Source organism: Eublepharis macularius, chromosome 7 (assembly GCF_028583425.1).
Source record: "Eublepharis macularius isolate TG4126 chromosome 7, MPM_Emac_v1.0, whole genome shotgun sequence".
NCBI classification, from domain to species: Eukaryota; Metazoa; Chordata; class Lepidosauria; order Squamata; family Eublepharidae; genus Eublepharis; species Eublepharis macularius.
The window spans coordinates 8,872,951-8,891,448 of NC_072796.1; the positions used below are offsets into that span (position 1 = coordinate 8,872,951).

At 47.4% G+C, this 18,498-nt stretch overlaps 1 protein-coding gene across 1 annotated transcript; it reads left to right on the top strand.

Annotated features, from left to right (window-relative positions):
- Positions 1-301: 301 nt before the first annotated feature.
- PAX1 (paired box 1) lies at positions 302-18,097 on the top strand. Its single transcript, XM_054985267.1, has 5 exons — positions 302-583; positions 1,255-1,902; positions 6,758-6,903; positions 7,493-7,715; positions 16,791-18,097. The coding sequence occupies exons 1-5, from the start codon at positions 580-582 to the stop codon at positions 16,889-16,891; spliced, it is 1,122 nt and encodes a 373-aa protein (XP_054841242.1). The 5' UTR covers positions 302-579; the 3' UTR covers positions 16,892-18,097.
- The last annotated feature ends 401 nt before the right edge of the window (positions 18,098-18,498 follow it).

Sequence of the window (18,498 nt, forward strand, 5' to 3'; positions counted from 1 at the left end):
AATCTCTTCAAAGGAGAAGGACAGGAGGGACCCAGAAAAGGGGGGGGGGCTGAGAGAAGGAAAGAAACGGGGGGCAGAGGGGGACGCCCCTCCTTCCCCCCGCCCAGAGTGGGCAGCCTGGAGGGGAGGGCGGCGAGGGCGGGGGGCGGGGGGCGGGTCCCGCGGGGAGCATTGGCAGCGGCTGCGGCACTTTAAAGGCCCCCGGGTTGTCTGGGCCGGGTTTCGGGGGGGGGGGCATTCTGGCTGGGGCGGATCCGGGGCAAGGCCGGCCCGCTGCCCACTCGGTGCCTCCCTTCCAGAGCCGGCCCAGCCGGGGACACCGACCGAAGGGAGCCAATGCAGCGGCCGAGGCAGGCCGGCGCCCCGAGCCGCTGCCTGGCGACTGACGTGGGAGACGCGCCGAGGCAAGCTCGATCCCCAACGGCGGACTGAGCTCCGGGTGGATGCTGAGCCCCTGCCGGCCGCTCCGGACTCCGCTTCCCCAGCAGCCGGAAGGAAGAGAGGCCGCGGCCCCGGGACCGGCTGCCTTCTCTATGCGCCCGCCGAGCGCGGATCTGCCGGCGCTTCTCCGGGCCGGCCATGGGTAAGAAGCGGGAGCAGAGGGCGGGCGAGACTCAGGCCGGAGGAGCGCTTACCTTTGGGCAGTCAGGGGCAGTCCCCCAGCTCCTTGTCCCCTCGCCCGGGCCGGATCCCCGGCAGCTGGGTTTCCCCTTTTTGCCTCCTCTCTGGTTTAAACCTGGGGCGGGAGGGGAGGTTGGATGGGTGGTACCGGCCCAGGGCAGGGCTGAAAAGAACCGACAGAAGAGCTCTCCAAAGACCGCTCCGTTCCCCCTCCAGCCAAGGCCAGGCCTCCTCCTCCCGGAACTGGTCTGATCGCCCTTCCCTTACAAAAACCGTACAGGCACCCCGACCTCCCTTGGCCCTGCTCCGCCGTTAGGCGTCCCTTCGCATCCTTTCCGCCGCCTTTGCGCTCTCACGATCGCGACGGCTGCCCCAAAGACACCGTTTCCCCCAAAGCCCAACGCCTTTCCAGACCTTTGGTGGGAATTGGGTGTTCCAAGCCCCCGGGGATGTTATTTTTAATCAACCCAAAGAGAGCTTGAAAAAGTTCCCCAGAACAGACGTCCTCGGATGAGGCCGGCCCGGGCGCTGCCATGTGGGGCTGGCAGGGCTTTAGTTCCCGGACGAGGGAGCTGCTGGGCGCCGGCCCAGTCCCTCCTGCGCCCTGAGCCGCTGTTTGCCAATCCCTTGCAGAGCAGACCTACGGCGAAGTGAACCAGCTGGGCGGCGTCTTCGTGAACGGGCGCCCGCTGCCCAACGCCATCCGCCTGCGTATCGTGGAGCTGGCGCAGCTGGGCATCCGGCCCTGCGACATCAGCCGGCAGCTGCGCGTCTCGCACGGCTGCGTGAGTAAGATCCTGGCCCGCTACAACGAGACGGGCTCTATCCTGCCCGGCGCCATCGGGGGAAGCAAGCCGCGCGTCACCACCCCAAACGTGGTCAAGCACATCCGCGACTACAAGCAGGGCGACCCGGGCATCTTCGCCTGGGAGATCCGCGATCGCCTGCTGGCCGACGGCGTCTGCGACAAGTACAACGTGCCCTCGGTCAGCTCCATCAGCCGCATCCTGCGCAACAAGATCGGCAGCCTCTCGCAGCCCGCCGGCCTCTACGAGGGCAGCGGGGGCGCTGGCGGCAAGCAACCCGCCCCGCAGCCCGCCCTGCCCTACAATCACATCTACCAGTACCCCTACCCGGGCGCCGTGTCCGCCTCCGCCGCCAAGCTGGGAAGCCACCCCGGCGCGCCCATCTCCGCCGCCCACGTCAGCCTGCCTCGCTCCTGGCCCTCCGCGCACTCGGTCAGCAACATTTTGGGCATCCGCACCTTCGTGGACCAAAGCGGTGAGTGGAGGCCTCGACCCCAGCAGGTGGATTATCATCATTGTTAGCATTAAGATTATTGATTTTATTATTTTAAATTGATGTATGTCATTTATAGTCCGCCTTTCTCAGGGGGACTCAAGGGGGATTACACAGTACAGTAAATTTCAAGGACATTTCCATAAACAATGCCATAGGGTAAATAGATCCAAGTTCACAAAGACACAGCATTTGCAGGAATCCAATACAACAAAGCGGCGAGGGCTCTGGTTCCTAATTCATTAGCGAAGCACCCAAGAATCCCTCCCTACAATACCCCCCTCCTAGCTGAGTAAAAAAGCCTTTTTGGATAATTCGGTTTTGCATCTTTTGCTGAAAGCCAGGAGCGTGGGGGCTCTCCTGATCTCCTCAGGCAGGCCACGGTCTTTCTGTCCACCCACTTCTTTTCTCCCAGGAGCTCGGAGGAGCCATGCGCTGTCCCCACCCCCACCCTCCAACACACCTATGAAGTAGGGCAGGCTGAGTGTCAGACTGACCCAAACCCATCCAGAAAGCTTCGTGGTAGCCTGCGGATTTGAACCTGGTCCCGCAGGCTGGCCGCCAAGCTACATGGTTACATCGGTAGAGGAATTCAGGCTGGATATGTAGGCGAATGTGTAGGACACATGGATGTGTAGGACGCCAGAAAGCAGTAATTCCCAAGGCTGATCCCTGCCCGGAGAGGTTTACAACAGAAAACTCCACACAGGAGAGGAAATAAAAGTCAGGAGGAGAGAGTGGGCTAGGGATGAATTTATGGGGCACTTTAAAGACTTCCCAAACGTTATTCCATCGTTTACTTTTCTACACTAGTAGAGGCCAGTAGCACCTTTAAGATTAACCAACTTTATTGTAGCATAAGCTTTCGAGAGCCACAGCTCCCTTCCTCAGAAGCATGGAGGATATTCCTAGACTAGAGTCTTCCTCTTCCCGCAATGAGTGTATAATTACGGTTTATAAGATGCTGAAAAAATAAACAACAAACAGGGTCTTGATATGCAAGACACAAGGTGAAATTTAATTAGAAAACAATAATCGAGAAAAACGCAGAGACTGTTTAACTAATTGTGCTGAGCCAGTTGATACCTGTATGCGGAATATGTTGCAAAAAGCTCTCTTAGCAGCTCTCGCTGCTGCTAGTTTTAATTATATTTTTTGCCTTTAAAAGGCGAAAATGGTAATAAAAATGGAGCCCAAATAGCTCAATCAAGAAAATATCCCTCCTCAAAAATCCGTCAGAAAAAGAGCTACCTTTCCTTTGTAGTTGTTTCTAAGGTACAGCATCCTATACAGAGGACATGCTGTCATATTCTCAGGTTAAGGATCCCCCAAAGAGTTAGGCCTGGGACTCCCACGGGCGCTCCGTTTGAACAACCGGGTGATCTAAAAAGAGTCCAGTCGCAGCACCTTTCATCGATTGGGAAAGAAATCTGTTTACTGAAGGATGAAGACAAACATTCCAGATGTGAATGCTAGTATTACTTATACCTCTGCCTTTTGGACGTCTGGACCACGTTGCGTCGCCTTTATTAGAGAGCCCATCCACGATTTTAGATTCAAAGGAGTTAGCTGTGTTAGTCTGTAGTTGCAAAATAGTAGAGTCCTTTAAAACAAACCAACTTTATTATGTTGCATCTGACAAAAAGAGCTGTGGTTCTCGAAAGCTTATGCTACAATAAAGTTGGTTCGGTTTGAAGGTGCTACTGGACTCTTTACTATTTTGCAGGATTTTAGAGTTCAACTTGGGGAAAGGGGACTGTCCAGAATCCTTGAAGAGCCCATCTTAGGGATATCAAAATTCCCTCTGCAGAAGTAGCCAGTGCGTTTTAAGAGTCCTGGGGATATCCTATGCAAGGACAGGAAGCTTCCAGACACCGACAGAACTGTTTGTTTCCTGCATCTGTGCTTTTGACAGGCAGAGTAGGCCTGTATTGTTTCTCAGTAACTGTGGCTCTCCGCTGTTGACCCGAGATATGAGTATTCTTGAGAATTCATCACTCGTGACTTGAAATGGGCGAGGGGGCTCCTGCTTAAAAGACCCTCAGTGTGTAACTAGCAAAATATGCTGCACGACACCCCCAAAGCATACAGAAGCTGCCCTTGCTTTGCTTTACTTTGAGAGCTAGTGAATTAAGCTGAGATCCTATGCAAGATTTACCTGGGAGTAAGCCCCAAGTGAATGAAAAGGGACTTCTGAACTAACATGCATAGGATGTGCGCTGAAAATGGGTTTGCAAAAATCTTTGGGAGCTCCAGCGCCCTTCTGAGAAGTTCTAGGAAGGCCTCCCCGGGCCAACCCCCACCCTATCAGCCCACTTTATGCCCCACGGCTTGAAGCTGGGAGCTGGGAGCGGCTGCCCCAACCTGGAGGGCCAAAACTCGGCAGACAGAACTCCGGCAGCTTTGCAGAAGAAGGCCCGGACATCTTGAACTTCTTATGGAAAAATGTGGAAAATATTTTCGTAGCGATGATAGATTGCCGACCGCAAACTCTTGTCCCGCCTACTCCCTGTTTTGTGAAGGGGGCCGGATCCAGCTTATATCGCCGGGTTTTTTTTTTGTTGTTGTTGCAAGAATTCCTATTGGAGAGCCCCCCCCCTCCCAATATTTACTCGCAACGAAAGGCTCCGGGTTTTGTAGTTCCTTCTCTGCAAGGAGCAACGGACAGATGGCTACAGTCCTATTCCTTCTAGAAGGCCCGCTGTTCAGAAAGATTCCTAGCCGCTACAGGCAGCTGCAAATTACACATAAAACTGTATTTTTAGACTCTCAATATCTGCTAGGTTTTGTTGCCAGTGAACCGAACCCCGCCTGTCTTAGTGCAGTTCTATGCACGTCTACTGGGAAGTAAGCAATGGGGCATACGTAGGACCGCAGCCTCAGCTTCCGATTTTTTTTTTAAATTTGAAGAGAGGAGAAGAGAAAGTTGCACATGGTGGGTGTTCCACGTTCATGGAGACAGAGCGGCTTTCTTGAGTGGAATAACGCAGTCTTCGCATGCAGATATTTGTGAAAACCGAAGGCTTCATTCAAGCCGCTTCTGGGTGTTTCCGAGGACGTTGTAGGAGCTGATCTGTGCCCGCCCCCGCCCCCGCTGTACCCACCTCTGTATCTGAAGATACAGCGGTGACTCAGGCAAGCTACCTACCCTACCTACCCTACCACAAATTTTCTAGTCCTATAGGTATTACTGGACTCGTGCTCTTTTCTGCTGTACCCACCGGTTAAACTATGTAAGGGCTCCCGGCACAGCAAAAGGCCCTTTTTTCCTGCAAAAGGGGCGAGGAGAGAGCTGCTTCTCCTGCCTTCATAACATTGCTCTAGCCCTTCTGAATTATAAAAGCAAGACGGCGCCTGTGCTTTAAAAATACACGCACACATTTAGGCCGGCGTGTATCCAAGATGGGAGGTTGGGCACTGAAGACCCCCCCCCTTCCCCCGATGCCGCTTCTCCTCTCCCTGAGATCTGAAATGGCGCCCCTGTCAATGGGCCTCCTCCAGTGCTGGAAACCAAAAAAACGGGCCCGTGTAAGTGAAAGAGGTGGCAGGGAAAGAATGTTTTGAATCAAACGTCGGCCCAAAACAAGCTGTTTGCAATTGAAGGCTTTCGCCTTTTGGTGTCTATTTCCTTTCCCTCTGAACCCAGATCTTTATGCCGCGATGCTGCTGGGCCCGTCAAACACCCGGCCCAGACCCACTGTGAGCTTCTGCAAAGTTCCTCTGGAAGCGCTTCCCATCCAAAAGGTGGTCCCAGGAGGGTGCTTCGAGAGGAAATCTGGATCGCCTTTAGTTAGCCCCTTCTTACTAGACGGCCGGGGACCAAATACAGACCCCTGGCGCAGTCGAGGTCAATGTTTCCCTTGTCTGGGGAGGGGGGCGATTCTTCTCCTTTTGCCCCCCACAGCAAAGTCTCCCTTTGCGCTGGGGACTCGGGGTATCCAGCCAAAGGGCGGACCGGACTGGATGTCCTTTTGCTGTGGAGGCTGTCGGGGAAGCTCTGCTTTCCACTGCTCCTCAACGCTTCCTTTCGGCCTCCTCTAGGCCCAAAGGGTGTAAGGAATTCTTCCTCAGGGTAGATACCCCGGAGAGGGTATTTCCTTTCCCAGAATACATTGAAAAACAACTGAAAGCTGAATGGGCCACTCCTGCGGCCAATAAACAACACTCAAATGCGATGAAAAAGTTATATGCATTACCTTTCGGCTTGTTGGGATTTAGCAAATGTTCTTCCTTCAGTCATGAAAGTGTGAAACTGTTACTGTCTTACTTAGTTAGCAAACTAGTTTAGCTGTCGCTTTAAGTTTCCCGCCATAGAAAGGGGAGTCTTTATGCTTAATGAAGAAGATCTGGGATTCACTATTGGGCAACCAGTTTATTGGGGGGCAATTCGCTAGAAATATAAACTAAGGTTTATTGCCCTTTGTTCACTCTCTCAGTCTAAGATCCAGAGGAGTTAGCCGTGTTAGTCTGTAGTTGCAAAATAATAGAGTCCAGTAGCACCTTTAAGACTAACCAACTTTATTGTAGCATAAGGTTTCGAGAGCCACAGCTCTGACGAAGAGAGCTGTGATTCTCGAATGCTTATGCTACAATAAAGTTGGTTAGTCTTAAAGGTGCTACTGGACTCTTTACTATTTTTTTCTCAGTCTAAGTCACTCTCTAAGAGTCTGCCATCAAGATGTAGCCAGTTAAATCGCTATTCTTTATTTTTATTACCAATGTAACCTTTTACCTTGATATGTAGTAAAGTATTTTTAGACGGGAGTCTGTTCTTATTGTATCCAATGCACAACACTGCACTCTGCTCGTTAATGCTAACCTGTCTCCCTCGTCCCAGGAACCCTGGCCGGGACTGAGAGCACATCCTACCCTCCCAAAATAGAAGACTGGCCGAGTGTGAATAGAACCACCTTCCCCGCAGCCGGCCAAGGCGTCAACACGCTCGACAAGTCGGCGGCCGACACAGACATTAAATACCCGCAGGTAACAGCGCCACCTGGAGGCCTTTGCGGGAGGAGGGCAAGGCTGCAACTGGGGCGAGAATTGCGGCGGAGGAGGTAGAGCGTCTCTCCGGAAGCCGGGCCATTTGTGTTGGACTTTGCAGGGTCTGTTGTTAGAAAATGATGGGGACAAGGGGTAGAAAAGAAGCCCTGAAAAATACATTTTGCGAATTCTGTGGGCAAGCTATCCGACTGTCGGGGAGAGGAAGAGAGACTGCAGAGCGAAGGGGGGAGATGCAGAACCCCTCCCATTGGAAACCCATCGACTTTAGATTGGAGTACTTCCGCCTTACCGAATTAAACCAGTCTATCAATAAGAGTAGTTAATTTCACAAACAGGTTCTTTGGCTCAGGCTGCAATCTACAAGTAAGGGAGGTAAAGGTAAAGGAGACCCCAGTAAAAATTCAAACAGATGTTACTCATATCTCTGGGCAGCGGGTTGCATTTGCGTATCCACTTAACTGGGAGTAAACCTTCTCTTCACGTTCACATGTTCAGGGTTGGCCCGCAGGGTCTTTCCCCCTCGCGCTTTCCCACCACTGCCTGTTCTTTCTGTCTCTCCCACCCGCAGCCTCCACCTGGGCTCTCGGCTGTGAGCACCTTCCTGCCCCCCTGCGCTTACCCGGCCTCCAGTCAGCCCGGCGTCTACGGAGGCCCCGCCGGGAGCTACCTCAGTCCGGCCCACCCCTGGCAGACGCAAGGCGCCCCACTCGCCCACCACCACGGGCCTGGCGTGACTGTCCACGGGGGAGAGCTGACTCCGCCCGTGGCCTTCAAACACCCCTCCAGAGAAGGTAAGGAAGGAAGCGGGGAGTGGACGGCGGGGTCAGTTCCGCGTCTGTACTGCAAGAGCCGGATCCACAGGCTTTCGTGTTCCGGGCTCAAACGCGCATTTTTTAAATTAGCAGAATATGCGCAATGAACATAATAAGTACATACTCCGGTGTTTAGCTCTATAAAATACTTTACTATATAATAGGGTAAAAAAGAAGGGTTACATTGGTAGAAACTAAAGAATAGCTATCTGGCTACATCTTGCTGGTAAGAGAGACTGTAACTGGGACTAAGTCAGACAATGTCACATCTCAGACTGGCTTGTGAACACAACAAAGAGCAACAAACCTTAGTATATGTTTCTAACAAATCCCACTCCCCAATAAAATGGTTGCCCAATAGACAATCCCACATCTACTTCATTAAGCATAAAGACTCCCCTTTCTATGGCGGGATAGCTAAGTGATTACGTGCAAATAAGTTTACTAAGTGAGTAACACAACAACAATTTAACTCTTTCATGACTGAACAAAGAACACTTGCTAATTCCCAACAAATTTTCCGGCTCGTCCCGAGGCTGCGAGGGGGCCGTGAGCCCTGTGTCTTGCTCTGCCTCCCTTTGGGTCAAGAGGCAGAATCGTCCTAAACGCTTCCTCCTGGTGCTGGTCTGTCCTGCGCAATGCGATGAGAGCGCTGCCCGGTCCCAGAGGCTCGGGAGAGCGCAGCAGTGGCGCTCTTTCTGGAGAAGTTGCAAAATACTAAGCATCTGACAAAGAGAGCTGTGGTTCTCGAAAGCTTATGCTACAATAAAGTTAGTTAGTCTTAAAGGTGCTACTGGACTCTTTACTATTTGCAACTACAGACTAACATGGCTAACTCCTCTGGATTTCTGGGGAAGAGGCTCCGATAGTACTGGGAGCCCCACTTTCTTCCCCCGGAGATCAAAGGCTCCGAACTGGCACACAAGTGGAGGTGGTGGGTTAACTAGGAGGCACTTTTCTGATTCATGTCATCGGCAAAGACGTCGGGCTGGGTGGGTCGCCAAGAAGACCTCGGGGACTTCCACCTGGCAGCTTCGTGTTCTGGCTGGGGAAAACCTGAGAAGTGCTACTCTTCAGGCGGTGCAGTCAGACGCCAGGCGCGCTTTCCGAGTAGGAAAAGGAACCCCGTCCTGCCCAAATATTTTCCTTCCCGTTGCATTCCCCTCCCGAGCCCACCGCCTTCCCTTGAGCCGGCGACCCCTTTTATTTCCCCTTCTAACCTATTGTGGGTCGCCTCTCGCGGTGTGTGGTCCCTTTTGGAGTGTTAGATCGAAGTGGGCGTCGCTGGGCGGAGGGCAAGAATTGACAATGATTGACGAGCCTGCAACAGCGCGCCGTCCCGCCCGGGGAAGCGCTCCAAAAGGCACAGACAGTTCGGAGAAAAGAAAATCAATTTTAAAAGGCGTGTGGGTGTGATAATTTCTTTTGCAAGGAAGCGTTTATAGTGGACTTGGGGATTTCTTCCGCCGCTTATTTTCAAGAGAACATTTGTAACTGTTGCTATTAGGACACGATGAGGGGAAAAGCAAAGGCTAGGCAGAGCTGCTTCTCTGAAACTCCTTGAAATTCGTGGGCTCAGAAGGGCGAAGCTCAGTGCTGAAAGCTCTTCGGGACGTGAGCGGCGGGTCTTAACACGTTTACTAAGAAGACCGTCTGAACTTGGTTTGGGCTAGTTCCAGCCACCTTTGGCTTGGTAATGTCCAGTGTAGAAGGTGCAGTCAAAAAGACAGTAAAACAACTCTTCCACTCAAGGAACATTTTTTTGCCTTCCCAAAATGTTATCCCAGAACTCAAACAGATACCTGCACCAGGAGCAGAATCTGAAGGGAGCCTTGACTTGAAATAGTGAACATTCTCTGCGGTCCCTCAAGTAGCAGAAGACAAACAGCAGTTCTGAGACAAACTTCCAGTTTCCAGGCAAGCTTTAGAATGAAGTGAAAGGCAATTCTTTTTGGGGAAGAGCCGTCTGCATTTTTCTTGCAGCGATGGAACAGAAAATAGATGGGCCCAGGAATCCACCGCCGGCCCCCTACCCCCTACACGAGTGACAGAGATGGATTTGATTTGTGAGGATTGGAACAATACTACAGCTAACTATTTTTACGAAGCCTTTCACTTTAAATCTTGAGGTTGGAACAAGGTACTTTTCTGGAGCAAGGCGCACTATTTGACATTAGGAAAGGCGGGTTAGTGAGGCTGCTTGTTTTTTCTTTCAGAGTTTTCAAAATAAATTACAAGAAGCGTCCTCGTTTTCTTTGAAATACACAGCCTGGCTATAAACAAAGGCAGGAGGACTAGGTTTTGTTTGCTCACCTTTATTTTGGAAAGCGCTTTGCTTTGACTCTTCAGGGAAGCTTGTTCTTCCTTCTCTCTCACCTTATTTTTTCTGGAGGAGTTAGCCCTACTAGTCTGTAGTTGCGAAATAGTAAAGAGTCCGGTAGCATTTTTAAGACTAACCGACATTATTGTAGCATAAGCTTTCGAGAACCACAGCTCTCTTCATCAGATGCTTTCTTATTTTTTCATCAACCTTTTGTTTAAGCATCAAGGGCTCTGTAAAGCAAGTACACTTGCTAGGAAGTAGAGCCTCCAGACTGTAATGGGATTGTTTCAGAGTGAGCTGTAGGTAATTTTGAGCCGGCTTTTCCAGAATGAATTTTTTGGTCAACAGTGAAATTCACACCCACTAGTCAAAATTACCCTTGATTTAGACAGAACTGAATGACACAGTGACCTAAAGCACACGGAGAACTAGTAACCAGCAATTAAGGTCCTTACCTTTATGGATCCAGAGGAATCAGCCATGTTAGTCTGTAGTATTAGCACCTTTAACACTAGCTTTATTGTAGCATAAGCACCACAGCTCTCTTTGTCAGATGTGTGCATCTGATGAAGACAGCTGTGACTCTCGAAAGCTTATACTACAATAAGGTTGTAGTATTAAAGGTACTACTGGACTCTTTGCTAGTACCCTTATGCTTAACTACCTGTGCTGAATGTTTTCTCTTTCCTCTACTAACAGTTTCATTTAGTTTAATTGTTTTAAAACAAATGAGGAGTCTAGGGGAAATCCCTGCCTACCAGAATAGTTGCTGAGATGTTGTCTCTCTACTTAAAATTCAACCTCTTCAGCAGCACATCAAGCTTAAATTTACAAGGTCTTTTAAGAATTAGGAACTAGCAGCAAAGATCTGTTCTTAAGGAAATGCAGCTTCTTCTTTTCAGCAAGAAAGCAGGAATTTCAGGCCAAGGAAGGTATTTTCAATAATAAACCAAAATGTATTTCACATTTGAACATGGCTTTTCCTTCCTGCTTCCTGTCCCAATATTTGCTCTCACTCATGGATCCTAAATTGGCTGACTTGGTCAATGTTCACCCATTCAATGGCTTTAGGGCCCTGCTGTTATTACTCAGTAAAATAAGCAGAAACAGACCCAGGGCCTTGACAATTATTTTAATGGTGGGCAGGCTATATTTTTCTTCTTGCAAACCAAATAGTTATAAAGGGCCAGGGCCAGACACTTGCATGACTAGGGATATGTTTCTAGCCAGGCTGTCCCCCCAGCCCTTCAAGTTTCTTGCCTTCCATCCAATGTGTTTGTCTTCTTTTATAAAGAAAATCATGCTACATCATAGAACCCATTTGGCCAGCAAAATGCATTGTTTCTACTGATGCATTGCCATGTTCTGCATTGTTTAACACATCCTGTTTAATACCTATGCATTCTTCAGAGGACAGCTTTCCTTTCAAAATTTCTGCAATTTCTAGTCCTATTGCATTGTTGATTAGATGTTTCTTCCAATTCAATTGCATGTATCTGGCTTGAGTCTCAATCAGAAAGGCAGACTAAAAATAACATATTAAACAAACATTCCTGTAGGGCCAGCAAATTGAGAATGTGTAACTGTTGGGAAGGAGTTTGTATTTCTTTTTAAATCCTGACACCTTTCTTCCATTGTGGTAGTGCAGCTGTGCCCAGAAGAAAGGCACCGTTAAATGCTTTAGTATCAGGCACTGGGGCAATTTTAAATGTCCTTGTACCAAATGAACTGTTGGCCAGGCAAAGAGAGGTTGATCTCAACCTACCTGTACTTTTTAATGCACATGTGACTCCAAGCCTCCAATAACAGTAAGAAAACTGCTCTCTTTTGCTGAGTAAACTTTCAGGTTCAAGAGTTGAGTCAGAAGGAACTGGCAAAGTGGCCTTAGGTAAGCCACTATCTAGAGCCAGTTTGGTGTAGTAGTTAAGAGCAGCAGGACTCTAGTCTGGAGAGCCGGGTTTGATTCCCCACTCCTCCACTTGAAGCCAGCTGGGGGACCTTGGGTCAGTCATAGCTCTCCAAAGCTCTCTCAGCCCCACCCACCTCACAGAGGGGTTGTTGTTGTGGGGATAATAATAATATACTTTGTAAACTGCTCTGAGTGGATTTTAAGTTGTTCTGAAGGGTGGCATATAAATCTATTATTGTTATTGTTATTATTGATTCAGGTTGACGAGCTTCCCAACATTGTCCTGTGTATGTATGTGTTTACTTACTCTGTTTACTTTACTCCCTGAGACTTACTCCAGATGAGATAATACATGTATCTACAGCAGTTAAAGGCTACAAATGGCTGCTGGAAAAAGGGGGACACTTAAATCTCCCCTACCACTTCCATTATTAGCATATTGCCAGTCTGTCATGACTTTTGTCAGGTTAATATTTTAATTCCAATTTCACGGCTTGATCAGAATTTTGCAAAGCTAAAGCGTGTTTCAGATTTATCTTAGAACTGCAGGAGACCTGGCCCCCCTCCAGTGTTATTGTCACACTGTCACCTTATCTATCTTTTAAGGGAAAACAGCATCCAGCCCAACCAGGGCATAATTTGACTGCAGTCACTGAGCACCCCTCATTCAGTTTAGGAGCCCCACAGAATTGTTTATAGCAGGAATAGCACAAACTACACTTGAGACAGCAACTCCCTTTGATTGTGTTTCTCTAAATAAGGGGTGGTGGTGTGTGATTTTTACAGATATGGGGCAGGTGGATTGTGTGTCCCAGATCCATCCCTAGCCACTGGATACCTTCCCTCCCCCAAGTCTGGCTACAATATCTGCAGTGAGCTAGGCAGGCAGGAAAGACTTGAAAGTGCAAAATACTGCTCCCTTCACAAGGTTGCACTAAAAATTGTTTCCTATTCTGCTTTTGAATCTAGCATAAATTTAAATCTCTTCATGGGTTGATGTTTAACATGTATATATCCTAATGCATTTGTATTCTTTCTACAAATGGCAAATTTCAATATTGTTATAAGGGGAAGAGAAAAAATCAATTTTTAAAATTCAAAATCCAAACCCTTACCCCTGCCTCTACACAATATTGTCTAGAATTTGGTTTCTTTTCATCTGTTTTGTCACTATGTTTAAGCACAGCACAAGTTTAAAGTGCTATGATCGGTTTGATAATTGTGACACTAAACAAGGGGAGCCAGGAGTGTGAAGTACAATAATTTGGAAGCAAGTTGGTCTCAATAGGAAATAAGCTCTAAAACTTGGTTGTAGGAGTCAGGTGCACAGGTGTGTAGGACATTCATTCTTCTTTAGGATGCTTAACTTCTTCTCAGAGTAAACCAAGTTTCAGCTGTCCTCCAACTATTTACTTTTTTTCAAGCTCTGTGGCAGACAGGTCATGGGCATAGTTTAGGAGCAGAATTAAATGCCCACTCAAAGGGAATCAAATGTGTTGTATTGAACAATCTTTTCCTCCTTAGCACTGTGTTTTAAAAGTTCCAAAAAAGGAGGTTGATTGCCTCAAGGAGCTTACAATAAAAATTTCCACAGAAGGAGAAATACTGAGGGTTACAAGAGAGGAATCTGAGTAAACACACATACACTTCACGTTCCTTTCAGTTGGGGATGAAGACTAAGTGGTTAAGCCAGATGGTACAGGGAAAATTTGGGATTGGGAGGCAGATCTGAAGGAGGGAGATCCCATAATTCCCACTCCGTATTGCTAAGTCATTCTGTTATAAAGTAAGCACAGAAGCCCAGGGAATATTTTGCCCAAGTCCCATTAAAATGAATGGCAGGGAAGCAGCATAATGCTTTGCTGCTTCCCTGCTATTTTCCCTAGTTTATGAAATGCCGTGGCATTGTCAGTGTGGAAAACATTTTTTCTTGAAATGCCTTGGTCACATATGCATATTCATCATTTTAATGACTTCAATTACTGAACTTGTATGTGTGATTAATTCCAGAGATTTCCTATTAACTCAGAGACAGAAATTGTTAGTGGAGGCAAATTATACATGCAGCTGACAGTTATCAGGTAAGGTAGGTGGGGGTGAATTCATTACCCAGGTCAAACCCAGTGTTATCTGAAAACCCCATTTAAAAAAATCACTGGCTTCTTTGCCAAAGCTTTGTCAAGGAACAGTCTCTCTGGGTTTCCACAGGACAGAAGGGGGAAAAGGGAGAAAGTCTACTGTATTAGGAACAATAATTAGGATGTTTTTAAAAGGTCTTCCTGGATGTCAGCCATTCTACAAACAGTGAAAGAGCAGTAGCCAGCCCAAGCTCCCTGACAAGTGTGGGTATGTATATATATTTTAGGCTCCCCCATTCATCTTAAAAAACAGTTATGTGTGAGCATATTATCTGTAGCATATGCATTGCTACAGGTGGTCAGAGTTTATGCCTTCATTCAGAATTTCAGTCAAGGTCTTAATTTATTTCTCACTGAGACTCAAGGCAGATTACATAGTGTGAGATTAGTACAATCAGTATCAATGGCATTTCCATAAACAATGCCATAGGGTAAATAAAAACAAGTTTGCAAAGACACAGCATTAGCAAGAATCCAATACAGAGTCGGAGAAATGCTGAAAGAGAACATAAGCAATTCTAGTACTGACATTAGACAATGTATAACTACCCAGTAGGATCATACTTGAAGCACAGGTAGCACAGAGGAGCACATATGCTGTTGATTTCGCCTATGTGCAGGGTGTCACTGTTACCGGAATTGGTCTCCTTGAAAGGAGGAGGAATTAGCAGCAAGGAGAAGGCTATGCGAGAGGAGTAACAAGCAGGATACTCCACCAATTTTTACGGGGTCCCCTCCTCAAGGAAACTGCCGAGGGAAAAGCTCACACACACCAGAGACAAACAGTTCGCACAAGTATACCAGGAAATTAGCCAGAGGTTGGAATAGAGGGAGGGATTCAGGAGACAGTTGCCATCAGAGGAGTAGTCCATGGAGGAAGAGGACTTTGAATGTTCTGCATCTTTGGCTAGGGAAGAAGGCTCAGAGAGAGAGAGAGAGAGAGAGAGAGAGAGAGAGAGAGAGAGAGAGAGAGAGAGAGAGAGAGAGAGAGACTCTGAGGGTACTATACTTGAGTCCCAGTAAGTGTGTGCAATTTTAGAGGGCCAAAGCCTGGGTTCTTATAGAGCAAATCAAGCCCTGAGGCTGGAGAGTACCTCAGCTGTTAGGACAAAGACTTCTGGGAATGACAAAGGTTTGATTACCTTTTGATTGGCGCTACCGGGGTGTGACAAAGGAATCAGATTGGTTACTCCTGGTGTTTCACAAAGAAGCTGCAGTTAATTAAATATTCCCAGAGCTTGGCTAATGAATTTAGAGTCTTGATTAGATGTTCCCAGGAAGGAGTTATAAACTTAACAGAGCAGATTGATGGCCCTCGATTGTAGGATAGGATTTAATCAATGGGAAGAGGGGAGATTGTAATGTTCTGAGTAGTGACTCACAAGCACCTCTATTGTCAAGATAGCACATTCTGCAGTGTGGGGAGGCAGGAGCCAGTCACTCAGCTTGCATTCATATTCCATTCATGATTCATTCTCCCAGGTGGGATCTGGCAACACTTTCCTCAGCCAGCTGGATTTCTAATGCGAATTAAGGTGCATTAGATTCAAAGGGCTTATGTTTTTTATATCATAAGCAGCTATTAAAGATGGTAGAGGCCGGGCTGACTGCTCACTGCACCTGCAGGAGATGTTCAGATAAGCAAATATGTCATGGGGGAGCACACACACAGAGGTGGTCCTGTACGTATGCTGGACCAAGGCTGTGAAGAGCTTTGTATGTGATAACCAATACCTTGAACTGAGCACGGTAACTGATAGGAAGCCAATGGAGTGACTGCAGAATGGGAGTGATATTCATGCTCCTGCTTGCTTCTGATAACAACTGAGCCACAGCATTTTGCACTAATTGGAGTCTCCTAGTTAACTTAGATGGGAGACATATGTATAATGCATTATAATAGTCAAGTCTCGATGTTATCACAGCATGATGTTCAGGTCTGCCATGTTAACCAATGGATCTAATTTAAAGGAGTTTTCATGGGCAGGAAACCTGTTTCTCTGGGCTGTTATTTTAGATTGCAGGAGGGAGTTCATGTGATTGCCTGCATCCTGCATGTGTGACATTGTTGTAGTAAGGAGATGGCTGAGCTACCTGAATGTGAGGATTTTCCCGCCATCCCATCAAAGCAATGTTGCAGTTGCAGGATGCAGGCAGGTTCCAACCTGGACACTCCCACACACACACCTGAAGACAGTGGTACAGCCTAGGAGTAGGTTAACCCCTTCAGGCTATGTAGGAAAAAAGCTCTTATCCTGATATGCACTGCAATCCTGTGCAGAGTTGAAATCAATGTCTCTGGGCTAGACGGTGGGGTGGGGGGGAGAACCGGGGAGGAGGACTTAGCCCAAACAAAAGTGATTGAAGAGCCAGGAGGGTTAAAATATCCAAATGGAAAGGCCAAATATTAACATTACTAAATACAAAACATAATTATATCAATGTACAACAAAATACCTCTATTTATTACAGAATAATATACAAACTATTACAGACTCAAATGTAATAGTTTTTATATTTTAAGTAGTTTTATGTAATGAACCCTGACGATTGATTGCCTCATAAATCCAGTTGGGCTGAGGCTTTTCCCATTTCTCTAGCCCGCTGTATAGATGCAACAAACATGATTTTGCTTCACTTCTCCTCACGTCTCTCCTCATTTCTTACCTTCCCGTGTCTTTCAGTCCAAGGCAGAAAACAAGTTGCCAGCCCAGCGGGAGGCAAAGCGTCAGCAGAAGCCCTCATCAGCATCCACGGACTTTCTATCCCTGCCTCCTCATCCTAGAACATGGGGAAATGGCACCTGAGAGAGGTGGGGAGCACCCCAGAGGAGAGAGGCGACGCAGCCACTGAGGCAACATGGCCGCCCGAGACAACGTGGCTGCCTTCTCTCACAGAGCTTTCCCGCTGAAAACAGTTGCGGAGGGATCCGAAAGACAAACTTGTCTCTGAGGGTGAAGGAGGTGCTAACAGGAAGAGCATCCTTGAAATAAAGGTGGTGAGACGTCTGCACAGGAGCACAGGGGGAAACAAGCGCCCATGGACTATTTTGCCTCCCAGTTGCCTGTGTGGAGAGACCCATTTTGGGATTTATAAAAAAGGAGGGCGGAACTCATAGGACTTGCTCTCCTGTTATTTTTATACACTAGTGAAGTGGGAAAGAAATGGCACTTACAGCTCCTGTAATAATAACTAAACCACAGAAAACCGATACTATTGGTGCCTTACCGCACCTGTAATAATAAATCGCAGAAAACCGATACTATTGGTGCCTTGGAAGAATCCTTATCATTGCAACTCTTCTATACGTCTATTTCCCCCTCAAGTTGCTCTGACTTCCAGAAGGCACTGAAACACCATCTTTCCCCACCCTCTGTGCTGTTGTGGGGTTTTTTGGGGTGGGGGGGAGAAAAAATACATTCTCCCTGAATAATATATGTTTCTCATTTCCCCTTTCATCTAAATATTGGCTTCACAAACACTAGGCCTGAAAAGACTTTTGTCAGGGATTTGGATCAACAGAATTTTGAGTGTTTTTTTCACACACATCCCTTCTTTTTGATTTAATAGCAAAGAGTTTCAGAACTGGGATGGAAGTATAGCTTTTTGTTTCAAGGAGGCATGAAGAGAAACAAAGGACGTATTGCACAATATGAGTGTAGCGCGCATTCACATGTGTTTTCCCCCTTCTCAAGTGAGCTAAGCACTCTTCTTAACACCTCAGGCCAACATCTTGCACTGCTTCTTTGAGGCCAGTGTAGATAGGATCCCGCTCCCCCGACTCCCGTAAAAGGACAAGTCAGTAACAATTTTATCTGATCTTATTTTTTTTGATCAAACCAATAAAAGGTGAATAAAAATGGGGCCTGAGCGTTATTCCTTTCAAAGCCTGTGTGCCTTGTGCAGGAAAGGGTGTTGTGTGGCTGTTGTTGCTAAAGCCACCCATCTAGTCCAATCCCTAACTGCATTGATGTAAAATGAAGCTCCACTGATTTAGTTGGGACATCTTATCAAATGTTGAACTAAAATGTTAACTTTCAAAACTGAAATATTGAATGTTACGTTTTTATATAAGAAACTGAGTACTTCAGAGCCGATGGAACCTCTTGGTTTGATTTGACAGTCATAACTTTTCATAACCTCTCAAATACTAAATACCATAATATGCCAGGTTGCCAGAATTGTCAGATAATGTATATCACTTCATGTCACCTACCAAATATGTAGCACTATACCATTTCACAACAGCTATAAAAACCGTCAAATAATACTTTGTGAGAGTTGGTATGGTGAACTAATTAGTGTTAATCTATTGAAACTGAACAACTTATGTTTGCTGGATGTTTAGGAACCTTTCCAATGGGGGTAGCCTTGTTAAGAGACTAAGGTTGT

Coding starts and splice junctions, on each gene's coding strand:
- PAX1 (XM_054985267.1), top strand. Junction 6,904..7,492: donor CAGACATTAAATACCCGCAG/GTAACAGCGCCA, acceptor TCCCACCCGCAG/CCTCCACCTGGGCTCTCGGC. Junction 7,716..16,790: donor CAAACACCCCTCCAGAGAAG/GTAAGGAAGGAA, acceptor CGTGTCTTTCAG/TCCAAGGCAGAAAACAAGTT.